This window comes from Rhinolophus sinicus, chromosome 2 (assembly GCF_057876585.1).
Source record: "Rhinolophus sinicus isolate RSI-liver-muscle chromosome 2, RSI-T2T, whole genome shotgun sequence".
Classification (NCBI taxonomy): Eukaryota; Metazoa; Chordata; class Mammalia; order Chiroptera; family Rhinolophidae; genus Rhinolophus; species Rhinolophus sinicus.
Window position 1 is genome coordinate 145856271 of NC_142502.1, and position 18775 is coordinate 145875045.

General features: G+C 34.7%; 1 protein-coding gene across 11 annotated transcripts in view; it reads left to right on the forward strand.

The window, feature by feature from the left end:
- Positions 1-18775, forward strand: part of WDPCP (WD repeat containing planar cell polarity effector) — a 307863-nt gene that overhangs the window by 132426 nt on the left and 156662 nt on the right. For all 11 annotated transcript variants that reach the window (XR_016020448.1, XM_088796122.1, XM_019717842.3 and 8 more), the window contains one exon: positions 12848-13457. Coding sequence is in view for 10 of the 11 variants with exons in the window: in XM_088796122.1 (XP_088652248.1) it covers positions 12848-13457 (610 nt within the window). In the remaining variant the exon portion in view is untranslated. The remainder of the gene's footprint in view (positions 1-12847; positions 13458-18775) is intronic.

Consider the following 18775-nt stretch of genomic DNA (forward strand, 5'->3'; position numbering starts at 1 on the left):
AGAGATACCTACACATGGGAAACTCACCCTCCTCGATCCTTGTTATCGTTATTAGTACTATCATTACGTTTGCTCATGATTTCAGCTGTCAAAGTTATGTTATTAATCACCTTCTGTAAACTTCCATCAGTTAGTAGTCAAATGCTCATTTTGTGCACAACCCTGTGGTACTGCCCCATGGCTGGGCAGAAATTGGTTAAGGAGTGCATAGCGCCGTGGCCTCTCAGTCTTGTGTCCTGCCTGGGACAGGAGCACCAAAGGGTCCATCTAGGAAGTGAGGACAGTGTCTCCCCCTACCTGTCCCTCACAGTGGTTCTACCATCATTCAGAATTGTGACCCTGTGGATATCTTCAGCTTGTATCGGTAATCTGAGTATGAAATTCTGTCTTATCTTTTTATAACTTAAGGAAAAGGCATCCCTTTCCCCCCACTTAGAAAAAGTTTTTATCTTGGTAAAATGTATGTTCCTGTATTTTCTCTAAGTCTGTTACTTTTTAGGCTTTAAAAAGTGTTTCTCAGAATTAGTATTCTGAGATTGAATGAACAAGTCCAAGTTTTCTCGGTCACTGCCTACCTCTTCTGGTTTTATAAACTTTCAGGCTATCTTGTAAGACTGAAGAGTCCTTTTTGATTGATTAATTAATTATTTAATAATTGACCTTTTAATGGAACTTTCCCAATTCTGTTGCAGTAATTAAAAATACTTGTAATGCTTTAGGTGTAGATTTGGTGAGGCTAAGTAAAAGCTTTGTTTCTGTTCATGCCCACCATTTTATTCCATTTTAATGCAGTAAAAGACTTCATTAAAATGACTTAATGTAACAAAGCCAATTATAATTCTATTAAATGTTCTCTCTCATAATGGAAGTAAAAATAATTACATCAGCCTTTAGTTGTACATTAAACAAATTACCTTTATTTGAAATGAGTGTATTACATGAAATTAGGACTCTTCTAAAAGGGCATACATCTGGTCTACATACCTCATCCTCTGGTGTCATCTAGATCATGGACGTTGGAGTTGGACAGACCTGGGTTTGCCTGTTGGGTGGACTGGATTCTAACTGTGACCTTAGGCAAGCTTATTCCCTCTGAGCTTCTGCTTGCTTTTAGCTAATTCTGTGTTCTTTGGCCTTGGATACATCTTCTGTCTCTTTGACTAGTTCTCTAATTTTTAAAACAATGAGTTTAAACTAGATCGGTCACCTCAAGGTCCCTGACAGCTCTAAAAAGTGCTCGTGTGGATTCTGAAGCACACATCTGATTTAGCCACTGCCTGCTCAAATGCCCTCATTTGATACTAAAACTAAAATTAGCCTCAACACTGAAAAGCCCACCCCTGACTGGCCCTGACTTGCCTTTCCAGTGTTATTTCCTTATACAAATGTGTGCTCTAGCCAAATGATTTACTCACTGCCTCATTATTTCCCACCTCCTGCCTGTACACATTGCTGCTTTATTAACCTGAAAGGCCCTTCCCTTTCTCTTTCTACATCCTTCAGCAACTACTGATCATGACCATGGAGTAAGTAAGCACTGCATTTTATGCCACAGGATACAAATGCAAAACTACCCCTGCCTGCAAGAATCTTAGTATCTACCAATGAAAGAAAAAAATAAAAATGTGTAAGTGCACTAAAATGTTGAATGGTGCTGGGGATAGAATATGTGTGAGTTATAGTAGGAGCCAGTGAGGAATGATTGATTTTACTTAAATAGCGAGGAGGGAACATTAAAGAGGCATCACAATTTGCTCAGTTATGATATTTTTACTTTCTTTTACTATTCTTTCTAAGTTTCACATCAAGGTTGTACTAGCCCTATGGAGTGATTTGGCTAGCTTTTTCCTTTTCTCTTCTCTGAAACAGTAAAATAATTATCTCATACTTGAATGTTTGGTAGAACTCACCTAGAAAACTGCCTGGGTGTGGTGTCTTTCAAGGAAGGTAGATTTTTCATACTGGTTCTGTTTTTCCAGGGTTGTTTGTTTTTCAAGAATTCTTTTTTAACTTGAGTTATCTTCCATTTATAGTCCTAGAAAATTATCCACTTCATGTATTTGAATAGATTTGCATAAAACTGTATATGATACTTGCACATGATTTTTAATTATTCACCACTGATTGCATAGTTAATGTCCCCCTTTTTAATCCTAATATGTTAAGAAACGTAATTCTTTTTTTTTCTTGGCAAGTAGCTTTTATATTGGATTTGGCTCTTTCAGTCTTTCTATCAAAATTAAACTGTAGGAAAAATTTGGAAAGATTTCTTTTTCAGAACCTCAAGTGAACTTCTGTATGCAAAAGGTGAATGTCTTTTGGAAGAAATGTTTAGGGAAATAATTGTTCCCTTTTTTTAATGTGAAGATAAAATCTTTAACTATGAATTGTAGCACTTTTTTTTTTTTTTAATGTCGTGAACTAAAACCACTACTCCATAAAGGTAATATTCAGGTGTATGTCTTTAAATTTTTTTCACTAGTGACCAATAAACTTGAACTAATCATCAGAATAAAAAATACAATGTTCTCTTACACCCTAAAATTCAAACTAAAAAAGTAGCGACCTCATAGAGAACAAATTTAATATTTGCATCTTTTAAGCTATAGAATTTTTAAAAAGCATTTCCCATCCAAGTTTAATCATAGAAGATAATAAGCTTTTTTTTTTTTTTTTTTTGGACAGTGGCAAGATCCTGGAGTAGTGAGTGGTTCCTTGCCTTGGCAACACATTACAGTCACCTGCAGAGCTTTTTACAAAGGAGCCCACCCAGACCAGTTACATCAACATCTCCAGTGGGGGAGGAGACGTCAGTATTCTTTTACAGGTTCCCTAGGTGATACTCATGTGCATCCAAGTTGCGAACCACTGCTTTGCAGCAAAGTAAAAAAAAAAAAAAAAAAAAAAAAAAAAAAAATTAAGCCATCTCTTTTGCATAACAGACCATGGAAAGGATAAAGCCCACATACTGGACCAAATGAGAGTTTTAACAGTAGATTCTAAGTAGAAAATTGGCTTACCAAGCAGCTAAAAAAAAAAAAAAAGAAAACAAAGGAAACATAGAAATAAGCTCTCTGTGACTGAATTATCTGCCTGTCAGAGAAGGAACATTTTTTTATTTATTTTATGGATATTAGAAAACTGCTGGTCTAATTTCACACCACAGAGCTCTAAACAACAGTACATATCTTAATTAAAAGCATAAAGCAGAGAGTTATGTAGTCTAGGGAGAAAATTTCTTTTGAAAAATATACGATAGTGAAAAATTTTATCAGTGAATTCATTTGAAAGCAGTTTTTAATAGTGTATGTATGCATTATCATATATAACACGGTAGTATTTTTATTTAAATTATACGTGTTCTTTGTACTTCCTTTTGGAAAGTTACTGCCATCATCCTATTTAATTCATTCACTTTGTCAAAATAAGATAACATAGTTTATTCTTCCTTTACCTTTTATTTGAGCAGGTAGTTTAATTTTTCAGCTGTATTGATTTGGTAATGCTTTCTGAGTATGGTGTTTATTTTAAGATACCTTACTCACAAAAGATTATTTGATTAATTTAGCAAATTAATCAAAACCACATAAGCAGAGCTATTAAACTTTAAAACCTGTTGTCAGGGCTAGGGATGTATAACTTTACAAAGATAACTGTATAGGAAAAAATCCTATAAAAATTAAAAACCATTTTTGCAGTGATTTAAAGGAGCATCAACTTCTGGGAAAGGAAGACTTGTGACCAACTTTTAATACAGTATAATTTGATAAAAGAAGCAGTCAGAAAGCAGTATTAAATACATTGAACTTGAAAAGCCAAAATATTTAAAAAACATTTGTTCCAACAAAATGTATGTACTGCGTTAGCTTTTAACCACATAACAAAGATTTTCCATTTTAGGGATGATTTTTTTTAATCTTTTTATTACAAAACATACATAAAGAATATCAAACAACATAAGTATATATTTTAATAAGCTATTACAAAGGACCCTGGAACCACACTCAGATCAAGGAATAGAACTTTGCCAGGCACCCAAAATACCACCATGTACTCTGTCAACTTCTTCCTGGGCCCCCAAAGTGACCTCTATCATGACTTTTAATAATTTTCACATACATATTCATATAGTTTTTATTACCTAAATGTGCATCTCCTAAAACTGTAGTTTAATATTATCCACTTAAAACACTTAAATGTGTCTCTTATTTAAAATCTCTTTAAATCTACAAGTTCCCATTGTATTCCTTTCTTTTCCTTAAAAGTTACAACATGCTGTATAGATGATGTATTACAGAATTGTACACCTGGAACCTATGTAACTTTACTAACAGTTGTCACCCCAATAAACTTCAATTAAAAAAAAGTTATCTGTTGAACTACAGTGTCCTACATCTGGACTTCGTTGTTTGCATAATCATGGTGTGGTTCAGCATGTTTCTCTGTCTTTTTAAAATTCTGTACGTTAGTCATCAGTTTTGGCAAGACTGTAAGGGACGGTGTGTTATTTTATCAGAAGGTGCATAGTATCAGTTTCTATCTCTCTTTTTCGGTTGTCTTTTTTGATGTTAGCAGCTATGGATGCTCAATGCATAAATCCGCTCTGGGGCAGCTGGTTGGCTCACTTGGTTAGAGCGCGGTGCTCATAACACAAAGGTCGTCGGTTCAATTCCCACATGGGCCAGTGAGCTGCACCCTCCACAACTAGATTGAAAAACAGCAACTTGACTTGGAGCTGATGGGTCTTGGAAAAGCACACTGTTCCCCAATATTCCCCACTTTAAAAAAAAATCCATTAATTCCTCAGGTTGCAAAATGATGATATTCTAATTAGATTATTAGTTTTCGTTTATTAATTGGGATACTTTTATAAAAAGACACTTCCACTAATCTATTCATTTTTCCAATGGTTGCCTTCATATAATATAATTAGGATAAATGTCTATTTCTTTCCTTTTATTTACCAGTTTTCAAGATAATGAATTGGTTGCCTATCACTCCCTGAAAGGTAACCAGTTAGTTTTTGTTTTTTAAACAGCATTATTAATTCATGGATTTGAACATATTTGACTTAATGGTTTTCATAAATTGTAATTGTTATTCTTTTGGAAGCTCAGATTGTCTTATCTTTGGCCAGTGGGTGATTGTTCAATTTGGCTCCTCTTTTTCTCATGACCTCAATGGTCTTGGGTAGCTTCCCTGCTATCTGGTATGACAGCATGTTCCATGCTCATCTTGTACATTTCCTGCCCCAGACCTAGAAATAGCCATTTCTTTAATAAATTCTGGTTTCTTTTAATGGAAATGGCATTTTAAGCACATAGGAATATTGTGTTGTTGTTAATGGGTTGCTCATTGTTTCCAGGTTTCTTTAGTAGAGAGAGCTAGAGATTTTATACATATATACCTGTATTCAGAATGAGTTGATATTGATACTGTAACTCAAACTCAGGATTATGTGGTTTTTAATTTAACCTTTTCTGTATTATATCTGCATCTCCTCTCTTTCATGCTGAAAATCCTAGTGCAGGGACACAGGGAATGAATTATAGTATCTCATAATTACTTGTTTACTTTATCCCACAGTCCACACCTAACAGCCTTAGAATAATCATAAGACTGGTACTACTAATGTAAATTACTGAGAGCATTGAAAAACTTTTTGCCTATGTTTTCTCATTTCTCTTCCATTTTTAAATAGTTATACTTTATTTACATTATTGAAGTATAGAGTCATTACATACAGTGCTCTCTCTCCTTTAATCCATATTTACTCATCTATGGGATTTGGTTTTGCTATTCAGTTGAACCATCTCTTTTATGTGGAGATTTAGAGAGATTCAAAAACTATAGTGCTACCATTGCCACTTTGCCACAATCAGGGATGCTATATTCATGGTCATAGTAAACACTTTTAGTTTGAACCAGCTTTTTGTGAAAGGTTTAAGGCCCGTGTGTATATTCATGTTTTTGCATATGGGTTTCCAGTTGTTTCAGCACTGTTTATTGAAAAGACAATCCTTTTAGCGTTGAATCATCTTTACTACTTTGTCAGATATAGTCAGCTGATCTGATCTCTGGGTCTATTTCTGGGTTCCTTATTCTGTTCCATTGATTTATTTGTCTTTTCTTTCATGAAATAACTTTTTTCTATATTGTGTTGATTGTTATAACAAGTAATTCTGTGAATTAGAGGATTTTATTAATACACAGACATATAAGTTGATACCTTTCACATACTAAAAATTATGGATAAGGGAATGTTTGTATTTCCTCGAGCAATGTCTATTTTTCTAAGCTTGTAAGACATTTGTATAGATTTAATTGAAGACGGATTTCATTGAAAGCTATTAAAAGTAACAGATGTAGCCATTTGAAAACAATTATTACTATTTTGCTTTTAGATGATATATTTGGATAAGTAAAGCTATGGAGCAATAGGGAACTCTCATTCACTGCTGATAGGTAAATTAGTAAATTGCTATGGAGAGCAACTTAGAAACAGTGGTATAGTATTTAGAGGGTGGAATGCTATACAGACGTTATAATGAAGGAACTAGAGCTATATGATTAAATCCCAGAAAAATTAGTTGAGCACAAAGGAATTATAGTGTGATACGGTATGATAGCATTTATATAAAATTTTGAAGCATTCAGAACAATGCTATGTGTTGTTCAGGATTGTTCTAGATTGATGTGGTAATAATGTGATAGGAGTAAATACCAAATTCATAATAGTATTGCCTCTGGGGAGAGAGGGAAGGCAATGAAAATCTGGCAGGTTTCATTGTGTCTGATATTTTATTTCTTGAGAAAAATTTTAGCAAAAGGATAGTATTTCAGAAAGCTGGCTTTCACATTATCATGCTGTTCTCTCTACTTTTATGTGTGTCTTAAATGTTTCATAATAAAGAATTAAAAATAAAATGTGTCTTTTTATCTTAAAAATTTTTGCAAAGTGAGGGAAGAATGTAGATTTAAGAATAAATTCTAGTGATAAGCTAAGAACTTTTGGTTGTTGCATAATCTTTTAAATAACCTGGCTACCCACTGGTGTAAGTTTTCAGTTCCAGAAAAGGGCTCTCTAAATAAAGTTCTTTTCTGATTTACATATTGGATGATTTTAAAGGGGTTATAATAGGCAGCTTCTCTAGCTAACCATGAAACGTGAGAATCTTGAGCCTGTCTCCAGATCACTGTGATTGCTTTTCTGCTTTTTGTGCTTTCCTTTTTTTCTTAAATATCTTCCAGAGAAGGCATCAATCATGTTAACTGCATATACCTTTCCGTCTTCATGCTATTCCTCTTTTGAAGACTTTTGGTTCAGTTCTATTTTCTTTTTTCAAATTTAGCTTTGTAAGAATAAAAATAAAATCATCTTGTACATTTTTTCAACTAGTTTCACCCTTAAAGCTGACTGATTTAAACTTGACTAAAACAATTCACTTTTCGAATGATACTACCAACTTGTTTATGCTTGAAATCTGGAAATTCCAAAACTCTTAGGACTGTATCTTTTCTGCTCTTTCTTAGCTTGAATTTTTCAGTGGTTACCATTTCTTTCTTTACCGCACAGTTTTCTTTAAAAAGGAAAAAGCAAAACAACAAAAAATAAAACATTGGACCATGGTCATCCTTCTCTTGTCTGGTATCACAATCTCCCTTCATTGACCTCTTCTAACGTTGCGTAGCCTGTGGTTTAGCTAACATACCTTCTGTGTTTTTGTGCTTTTCTTCCGTGTACCCTCCTATTACCTTAGAATTAAAGCAGAGATCTTTTCCTTCTGATCTGACTTTCAGCAGATCACCACACAGTATAAAAGTCTGTCTTTTCTCATCTCTGTTCTTCCCCTTCTCATTGTTTGCCTATTCACAGTGCCTTTGTTAGAACTTTTGACACTGTTCTTATCACAGACATTCTCATTTGAATTCTAATGACCAGTTCCTGAAACCTCTGGCATATATTTTAAGACTTTTTAAAGAATTATTAGATTTCAGAATTCACCAAATCAGGGGAGTACCTGAAGATAGGATTAAGACCAAGAACTCAAATTTGTTAAGAGAATAAATCTTAAAAGTGCTCATCACAGGAAAAAAAATTTGGAACTATGTGTGGTGATGATATTAAGACTTATTGAGGTGATCATTTTGCAGTACATACAAATATCGAACCATTATGTTGTACACCTGAAACTAATATAATGTTGTATGTCAATTATACCTAAATGAGGAAGGAAGGGAGGGAGGGATGCAAAATAAAGAGAGGGAGGGAAGGAGGGAAGGAGGGAAGGAGGGAAGGAGGGAAGGAAGGAAGGAAGGAAGGAAGGAAGGAAGGAAGGAAGGAAGGAAGGAAGGAAGGAAGGAGAAAGAGAGAGAGAGAGAGAAGAACTCAATGAGAAAGGGGAATTCTTGATCATGACGTTTGTAGAGGATAGCAACATCTCACTGAAGGTGGGAGTAGACTCCAAATTAATTTTGCTAGATTACTTTGCTAGCCACAGTTCTCTCTTTTTGGATTCTTTTCTCTCCTTTGTGGTTTTTCTTCAGGGCATTATCACTTAGCATTTCTCCCTTCACTACCCACCATACTGTGTTTCCCCGAAAATAAGACCAAATTAGACTGGGTCTCATATTAATTTTTGCTCCAAAAGACGCATTAGAGCTGATTGTCCGGCTAGGTCTTATTTTAAGGGAACACGGTATTTGGTTTTTCATCTTAGCATTCTATCTTGGCTGATTATCTCCTGACTAGTATTTCAGTCTAAGTTCATTTTGGGAGGAAAATCTGGCTGCAAAAATAAAAAAATAAGAGATGTCTTAGTCTGTGCAAGTTTGGATTTTAAAAAGTGTGTGTTCTTTCTTGGTATTTTGCAATAACTACATAATTGCATTTGGTATTTTCAACTTATTTGCAAATGATCTGCTAACAGAACTTTAAAAGGCTACTGAAAATGTAGGTGTAACACTTTATTTTCATAATCTTAGTCCAGCACATTAGCATTTTCATAGAAAAACTGAAACTGAATTTTCTTCCCCTGCATCTCATTGTTATATTTCAGCTGAGCCCATTTTTATTGATATTATCTCTTTCTTTCTACTTATACATAAAATGTCTTCTAATTGGAATCCCAGTCTACTACTTCTTTCAATTAAAAACATTAATATTATATTAGGTAACATCCAAGTATCATTTCAGCTTTTTTTTAACCTGAACTTTTTCAGTAAGGTTCTGTGCTGTGTCAATCAAATTATTTATAAATATTTCCCTGTGCAGATTTACTCTTACTACATACTTACTATTGCTCATTGCTTATTTTATTATAGTATATGATATCTTTATCATGGCAATATCCATATACTTATTGTCCAGATTTCTTATTTTCATAGACTGAAATGTTTCTTTTCTAATAATATTATCTTTAAAAATCACATAAGTATGAATTTTAAATAAATTTAAAATCATGAAATTAAGAATGAACTTTGTATGTCTTATTTAAAATATATTCAGTCAGTCGTGTTTATTGAGCTACTACCATATCCCAGGCAGAGTGCTAAATACTGTAAATAAATGAAATCAGCTTCATATTAACTTTCAAACTACATCTTTTCAATGTTTAAAATTATCTTCCACATGTGTACAAAACAATATGATTAGACATTTACACCCCTCACAAAGTGATAACCGCCCTCCTAGTCTGCTACATAGGGAATAGAGTCAATGGAATTGTAACAGCTATAGAAGATGTCAGGGGGTAGTAGACGAGGGGGGTTAAGCTTTCTGGAAGTACGATATTTTAAGCAGCATTACAGTGTTTGTTTTTTCAAAAAAATTCATAGTTTTAAAAAGTTTATCGCATAACTACTACCTGCATAGCTTTTGGCTAGCTGCTACAAGGATACACACACAAAAAAAGTTTGAAATAGATAAAACAGTTTATTTTTTTAAGCGTACAGTGAAAATAAGGCCATATGACCAAACATTAGAATTAAATAAAAGGCTGAATGTCACCAGAAAGTCATTGGCCAAGTTGGAGTAGGGAAGGGGGTATGGAGATGATATCAGAGGAAGGAGGGAAGCTGCCTGGCTGGAAGGAACCGGAAACTGGGATACCATTTTCAAGGTGAGTGTAGTTGGAAGGAAAAAACTGAGTCTCAAGGTGAAGAGTGTGGGTTTCAGGCAGAGGACATAAGTGAAGTTGTTAAAAGACAAACTGAGACATATTTAAAAATTTGAGAGTATATTTGAGCAAAAATCAATTCCAATCAGGCAGCACCAAACTGGAAGTGGCTAGGAGCGCTCCACTCCAGAGGCTAGGGGAAAGGCTTAGACAGTGAAAGTGCAGAAGCAAAGAAAGGAAATTATTTGATGGGCTATAGCTTAAAGCCTAGTTGGCTACTTGTGACTGGTTGTCCTTAGCGTTTTGATTTTGTAACTTTGAGGCACTTACAGGCCTAGATTTTGGTTTGCTTTATGTAGGCCCCCAGGGCATTAGAGCCACATCAGGCTAATAGCCTCCTCATTTAATTAATTTAACAAGTTACAGAGCTGGGAAAATGCAGGGCACGTTTTAGTTTGAACTCACAGTAATGAGGGGGAAACTAGGAGATAGCACCAGAATTTGCAAGTCAGATCCTGTCCCTCCTTTGCTTACGGCTTCTCATCTCATTTAGAGAAAAAGCCAAAAGTCCCTACAAAGTAACCTACAAGCTACTACTACATAATTTGTTTCCCTTCCCCAATTCCCACTACATACTTTCTTCCTTGCTCCTCTTCTCTAGCCCGGTCTGTCTCCTGTTGTTTCTTGATCAGGCCAAGAGCCCCAACTCAGGATGTTTATTTCTTCTGCCCAGAGCTCTCTTCTACCAAATGGCTGCATGGCTCACCCTTCACTTCTTTCAGGTCACCTTTATCAGAAAGGCCTGTCCTGACCTCTCTATATAAACTCCCCTCCCCACTCCTGCTGCTCCTTATTCCGCTTACTTTGCTTTATTTTTCTTAATAGTACTTGGGAAATATGCATATAGGATCACTAACATCCTATGGATAGATGTTTGCTTGTGAATTGTTTCCTTGTCTTTAGCCGATAGAGTGTATGTTCTCTGAGGATGAAGACTTAACGTCTATATCCCCAGGACACAGGACCAGTGCCTGGCATATAACTCATATTCAAATACCATGTTTCCCCGAAATAAGACCTAGCTGGACAATCAGCTCTAATGCATCTTTTGGAGCAAACATTAATAAAAGACCCAGTCTTATTTTAGTATAAGACCGGGTATAATATAATATAATATAATATAATATAATATAATATAATATAATACAATATAATTAATATAATGTCGGGTCTTAAATTAATTTTGCTCCAAAAGGCGCATTAGAGCTGATTGTCCATCTAGGTCTTATTTTCGGGGAAACAGGGTGTTTATAAGACAAAAAAGAAAAACAAGCAAAGAGAGTGTGAAGGAGGGAAGGAGTTAGATATGAGTCCTACAACTCTTGCATTCCAGGCAAGGGAATAAAAATTCATTAGTTGGACGGGTAACCAATGAAGGGTTTGAACCAGGAAGTGAGAGTAAAAACATTTAGTTTAAGAAGATTAGTTTGGTAATGATGTATAGGATGATTTTTTTTTTTTTTTAATTCACATCAACCCCTCTTCCCCAAGGCAGCACTATGTACTATGGATGTATTTGGTGCCTTTTAAAAAAATAACTTAATTTTGAAATAGTTTGGCTCTCAAGAAACTACTGAAGTCATTGCTAAAATTGCTAAAAGCGAATTCCCTTCCTGTACTTTTCCCCGTTTGCCCCAATGATAGTATCTCATGTTACTATAGTGCATTGTCATATGCAGGAAAATGCCCTTGGTACAATACTGTTAACTCAGAAAGAGGCCTTAGTTGGATTTCATCAGATTTTACATGCATTTTTGTATGTGTGTTGGTAGTTCTATGAGATTTTATCATGTGTAGAAGTGTGCCTTTAATGTTTCTGCATCTGCTTTTGAAGATTTTGACAAAGTGTTAGAAAATATTTAATACCACTTTAATTCTATTCTCCAGATCCTTGGTCTCCTGCATTATATAAATAAGCCCAATGGCCTGTTGTTTTATTTTTTTCTGTCTTGGTATTTCTTGTACCTTTTAACACCAAAGATGCTTTTTAAAATTTTTGCTTCACAGGTATTGACAATTCATATTACTTACCAGGTCTTAATTGTTTTTTATTATTATTTTAAATCAGTGCATTGCATTATTTTTTCTGTTGGTCATTTGTCTACTTAACCCTTCATATCTTTTCTGATAGTAAAATATTTCTATAAAATTGTCAGTAGGCTTCTGATGTTTTTTCCTTTGCCTATCCTGCCCTACTAATTAGAAATATATTTCTAGTAAATGATGTACCAAAAATTTCAGAATTGGAAAGGATAGTGGGTGAGAAGGAGATTAGCTAAACTGTTTCAAGTTCTTTCTATTCATCCTTTTAAAAATAAGACTTCTAATAATTTTAGATATTCTGCTAAGCATATTATTTTACTAAAAACCTACCTTAGTTAGTTTTTGTATACTGTGGGACATACTTGTCTGTTAGTTATTAACAGGCTTTCTAAAATAAAGTGTTCAAGTTAAAATCTAATAGGTTAATTTCTGCACCTGTGCTATTACATATCACATATGTGTTCTATTTGAGATTTTATACACAGACATACATACTTAGATCTTGATGATGTTTAAAGTAATAATTGATGTCCTTCAAAAGGATACTGTATTAATATGCAGGCCCATGTATTACAGCTGAAGAAATACTAAGGTCTATGTGAACATACTATATACATTTCTTACAGGTTCTGAGTTCTGTCCGCACAGAATGGGATCCACTGGATGTTCGCTTTGGCACCAAACAGACTTATCAGGTGTTGACAGTGGAGCACTCCATCAGTGTAGACAAAAAGCCCATGGCTGACAGTTGCATCTATGAATGTGTTCGGAACAAAATCCAGTGTGTCTCAGTCACCAGAATACCACTAAGATCAAAGGCCATTAGCTGTTGCAGGAATGTTACTGAAGACAAACTGATTCTGGGCTGTGAAGATTCTTCAGTAATTCTTTATGAAACTCACCGTAGAGTGACTCTCTTAGCCCAGGCTGAACTTTTGCCTTCATTAATAAGCTGCCACCCAAGTGGCACAATTCTGCTAGTTGGCAGCAGCCAAGGAGAGCTGCAAATTTTTGATATGGCTCTATCCCCTATTCACATCCAGCTCTTGGCTGAAGACCGCTCACCCAGGGAGACTCTGCAATTCAATAAATGTTTTGATGTTTCCAGCAGTCTTGTTCAAATGCAGTGGATAGCTCCGCAAGTTGTTTCTCAGAAGCCTGAAAGTGGGGACATCTATGATCTCCTCTTCCTCAGATTTGACAGAGGACCTTTGGGTGTACTTTTGTTTAAATTTGGTAAGTCAAAGAAGTTGGTGAGTAAGTAAAGTGTTTATGATGGTTATATTATAATTAAGACACTAAAACAAGTCTTAGAATGTAGATTTCCTATTTGTCATCCCATAAATATGCTTGCCTCTCAAACATTTTATATAGTTTCTTTAAGAAAGCTTTGTGGATGATTTTTTAAGTGTCAAGGAACATTAGATATTGAAGTATTTAGAAATTGTGCTAATTATCCATTGTGATGAATAAAAAGCCTGAACCTTCACATTTGATACTTATCAAAATAAGCTGTCTACTAAAAAAATTCCTTAATAAATAGGTGTGTGAATATTTTAAAAGCACTCAATATGCCCATTAAAAATTCTGTGTAGCAGGAATGTAATACTTTTTCTACCAAAATTATTTTAGATTATAGGTGTCCATTGCTTCCCAGATTGGAATTGTTTAAAGCAAGTGTTTTGGAAGAGAAAGCAAATGTTTAATTAGAATTGCTAAATATATTTGAATAACTTTTTTTGTTTCCCTTTTAGATAAAAATATTGAAAAAGATTTATCAATATTATGAAAATTGTATATTAATATAGCCCATTTCAATCAGGAAACATTAAAACAAAATTTTATTATGATGATTTAGTTGTCTTTGTAATTTTACATTACCAGCTATGCCCTGGAATATATGATATTCTTTAGGTAGTTTTGTATAACATTCTTGAAAGAAACTCACTTAGGTTTAAAAAAAAGATTTTAATTAAAGCACATTACTGCTACTTAAAAACATAGAAAAATAAATACATTTAAAACCCCTTACAAAATTTGGCTCGGTGGCACGAAGTTAAGTTTCTAAGACATTTTAGTGTTTATAAAATAGCTGTCAGTTTACTTTGTTTTTTTATGGATCTACTTGCTTCTGAAATTAAATATATGAAATAAATCTAGTAAAAATGACTTGATTAACCTGAAAAATATAATGGATATTATAAGGGCTATGTTTTGTCACATAATAAAAATACAAATAAATCTATTTGTAATGTTAATATTGTCCAAGAAAAAAATGTTTGGAATCTCATTTATTATGAGATTATCGAGGTCTGCTTTGCCCCACTGCATGTTTCACAGTTGTATGTCTCCATATACAACACTCATTAAAGTGGATGTTAGATGTTTTGCATGTCTGTTAAAACACACACACACACACACACACACACACACACACACACACACCCTTTTATAAATTACCTAGTTACCTGTCAAACAGAAGGCTGTCTGCCCACATGTACCTAGCTTTTCTCCAGCCATCCCTTATGGGCCTACTCACAACAGCTTTTGCAAAAAGCACAGCTTTCTCTTCCTATCTCTAGCACATTTACCTTCTTACTAAAGTAAACAGGCTCTTGGTGTAGGGATTTAGAGGGCTTCCTGCTAATTGCCAGCTTGTAAACTTAATTGGACTGTCTCCCTAGGCACTGTTCCTAAATCAATTAGGCAATGAGTTGGCTGTCACCTCTTTTTCCCAAGAAGGTCTCTTGGAAGAGAATTATCCAATAGAAGTCAAGCATTCAAATGAAAAGGTGATAACTTCTGCAACTGACATTTGTCACTTAAATTTTATTTTTAATACGAATCTTACGTTTTATAGGATAGGGAAGTTTCACAGTCTCTTTAAAAGACCTAAATATGGAGTTTCCTAGGATTTTAAAAATATATTATAAGATTAATGTTTATTACAGATTATTTTTTTTCTCCTTAGAAAGAGTAGATTCCTTGAAACAGTAGATTCCAACTAGCAGCTCTCTCTCTCTCTCTCTCTCTCTCTCAAGAAAACCCCATTTAAATGACAGATTTTTCTTAGGATCTGCTACTAAATACATCCAAAAATTTTAATATACTTCTTGAATTAACACAGTGCTGATTCTGGGCATCCATGTGGAATTTTCATGTATAATTCAAGTTACTGCATATATAAACAGGTAGTTGCATGTGCAGTTTCCCTACTAGGGAGCATTTATGAGATTTTTTTTCATATGCTTGTTATGCAAGCCTTTGGAATTTTTGACATGAAAGGTATAGCTTGCAATTTAAGAAGCTGAGATAGATCATAGTTTAAAATAGAACGTTGTCATATGTAAACGTGGCAGTGGTTTGTGCCAGTGTGCTAAGATTTTTGGAGTTTGACACTTAGAACAGGTCAGTTAGTGTAATGTTGAAGGAAAACTGTTCCAAGGCTAGAGCTTCCATTCTAAATCTTTGTAATCATCGATCAAATGCAATGGGGATTAAAAGGCCATCACCACTATTATTAGAATAATTGAAGAACATGTCTTCTTCAGGAGGGAGCTAGAAGTGTCATCCTCCCATTTAAAAGCCAAGAAGTACTATTTCATACAAAACAATATGTAACCGTAATATCTTTACCTGACAATCATTATTTCATATTTTCACATATATAGACTGAGGTTAATTATTTGAAAGGAGTCCCTAATTATATTACTGAGATATTAAAGCTTCTCCATTCTCAACAGTACCTTTTCAACCTTCATTGCTCTCTTTAAATTCACACGGTTAGCTCCCTGCCCCATCGACAGAGAATCTCATCTTTTATTTGGCTCTTCATTAAGTTCATCTTCTCCTCAGCCACTCACCTCCCACCCAACCAACTAAGCACCACTTACCTACATGTACATAAATCGTCTCATTTCAGTGGAAGAGGAGCCCTTCCTCATGTCCAAGACTAATTCCACCACTACTTCCACTCTGGATCCTACAGCATTCCCTTTGACACCTTTACTTTGTGACCCTTCCTGCTCCCCATACAAATCTTGCTACTGTGTTTCCCTGAAAATAAGACCTAGATGGACAATCAGCTCTAATGCGTCTTTTGGAACAAAAATTAATATAAGACCCGGTCTTATCTTACTATAATATTATATAAGACCTTGTCTTACAATAAATTAATACCAGGTCTTATATAATATAATTAATATAAATATAAATATAATACCGGGTCTTATATTAATTTTTGCTCCAAAAGACACATTAGAGCTGATTGTCCGGCTAGGTCTTATTTTCAGGAAAACATGATACTTGATATGTGTATTGCTCTTATTTATTTAATGACTTCTCAGCATTTGATGGTTGATGATTACTTCCACTGTCATTGAACCCTTATCATACTTGCCTTCTGTGACCCCAGATGCAACTTTCTGTCACATTTTTATGCGTTTCTGCCTACTTGTGAAATGTTGAGGCTCTCTAAGGTCCCGTTTTTAGCTCTCATTTTATACAGATTGAGAGTTTATTTTTTTATTTTGCTGTCTCATCTCTGACTTCAGCCCAGACCACACCTGACTCCACAGCCACGTACTCACCTGGCTTGCTGGATACCTCGCCTTGGATGTACACAAGAGGGTGTAATGAGCCTCAGACTCATTACGTACAGACAAGAAAGAGGTCAATGTCTTTGTTTCCAAACCTAGTTCTGTATTCTCCATTTTGGTGGATGGTGCAGTTATTCAGATAAAATCCCAAGTCCAAAGTCATCCTGGAATCCTCTCACCCTTAATGCCATATCCAATCAGTTCTGCCTTCTAAATACTGTCAATAACATTCTATTCAACCTTGCTGTCATTAACTTAATCTAGATCTTTCCTGTTTTACCATGATTAATCAGTGGCCCTCTGTAATCTTCTGCCTTCTTATCTTCCCATCTTTGCCTTCCTTCCCCCCACCCCTCAGATTAATCTAATAGTGCAGTTTTGGTCATGGATTCTCCAGCCTGAAATCCTTCAGTAGTTGATAAGCCCCTGTCTGCCTCTCAGGCTTCATCTCCCCAGCTGGGCTGCACTAATGTACCTAACTCCCCAGTCACTCCATGTGCTCTCACGCTCCCTCTTTCCCGTGGTGATGTTAATAGTATTCCATCTACCTAGTTTGCCTCTGCAATGCTCTCACAGAGCCTGGAAAGTTGGGAAAAGGTTAAATGTTCAAGTGCTAACATTAAGAAATAAAACATCTTCCCTCTCATAAGATTTTGAAAATCAGAGGCAACGTGTGTGTGTGTGCGTGTCTGTCACTAAAAAACTAGTATAACCTGAAACTAATTAAAAAAAAAAATTAGTATGATTTTTCTCTTAGCAATTTTGTAAGAAGTATTCTTTCTTCAAAAGAGTTATTTTTAATGAGTTATTTAAATATTATACTTTACCCAGGTGGTAATTGGTGGTAATGTATTGCTGGAAAGAAATGTCAGATACTTTGTCATATTCCTAGTCATCTTAAAATTCGATATTATATCATTTCAAATGGACTGCTACTCGAGACAGCATTCTGTATTCTTCAAACTAGAGAGATGATGGATTTTTAATTCAAGTTTATTGAGGTATAATTTACATAAAATTAAATGTACCTGTCTTAATATACAATTCAGTGAGTTCTGACAAATGTATATATTCCTATGATTACCACCACAACCAAGATACAGAACATTTCCATCACCCCCCAAAATTCTCTCAGGCCATTTGCAGTCAATCCCTGTCCCCTTCAAAGCTGAAGAGCATTGATCCAGTTTCTGTTATGACATACTAGATTTGCTTTTTCTAGAATTTCATAGAAATGAACTCATAAAATACTCTTTTGTGTCTTGCTTTCTCTCGGCATGTGAAAATCTTTCCTATTGGTGTGCATATCTGTAAATCTGCCTTTACTGAGTAGTATTCCATTATATAGATAAACCACAATTTGTGTATCTTTTCACATGTTGATGGACTTTTGGGTTGTTTCCAGATCGAAGCTAATGTACAGGTCTTTGTATGGACATATATCTTAATTTCTCTTGGGAAAAACCTAAGAGTAGAATGGCTGTGCCATATGCTAAGTGTATGTTTAACTTAAGAAGCAATGGACTATTCTGGAGTTGCAGTTGCTCCACATCCTCAGTAACACTTGACATTAATGGTCTTCTTAATTTAAGCCATTCTAGTGGGTGTGTAGTGATGTTAATTTGCATTTCCCTGATGACTATTAGAGCTGAGCATCTTTTTCTGAGCTTATTTGCCATGTATCTTCTCTGATGAAGTATAGCTTCAAATATTTTGCCCAAATTTAATTTGATTATTTATTACTGAATAGTAAGAGTTTTTGTATATTCTGAATATAAGTCTTTTGTAAGATACTAGCATTGTGAATATTGTCTTCCAGCCTGTACTTTACCTTTTCATGGTCTTAACAGTGTTTTAGGTAGCAGAAGTTTTTAACTTCAATGAAAACCAGTTCTTAAATTTCTTTATTTTATGGCTTCTGCTTTTTTATGGCCTAAGATATCTTTGTCTAATCCT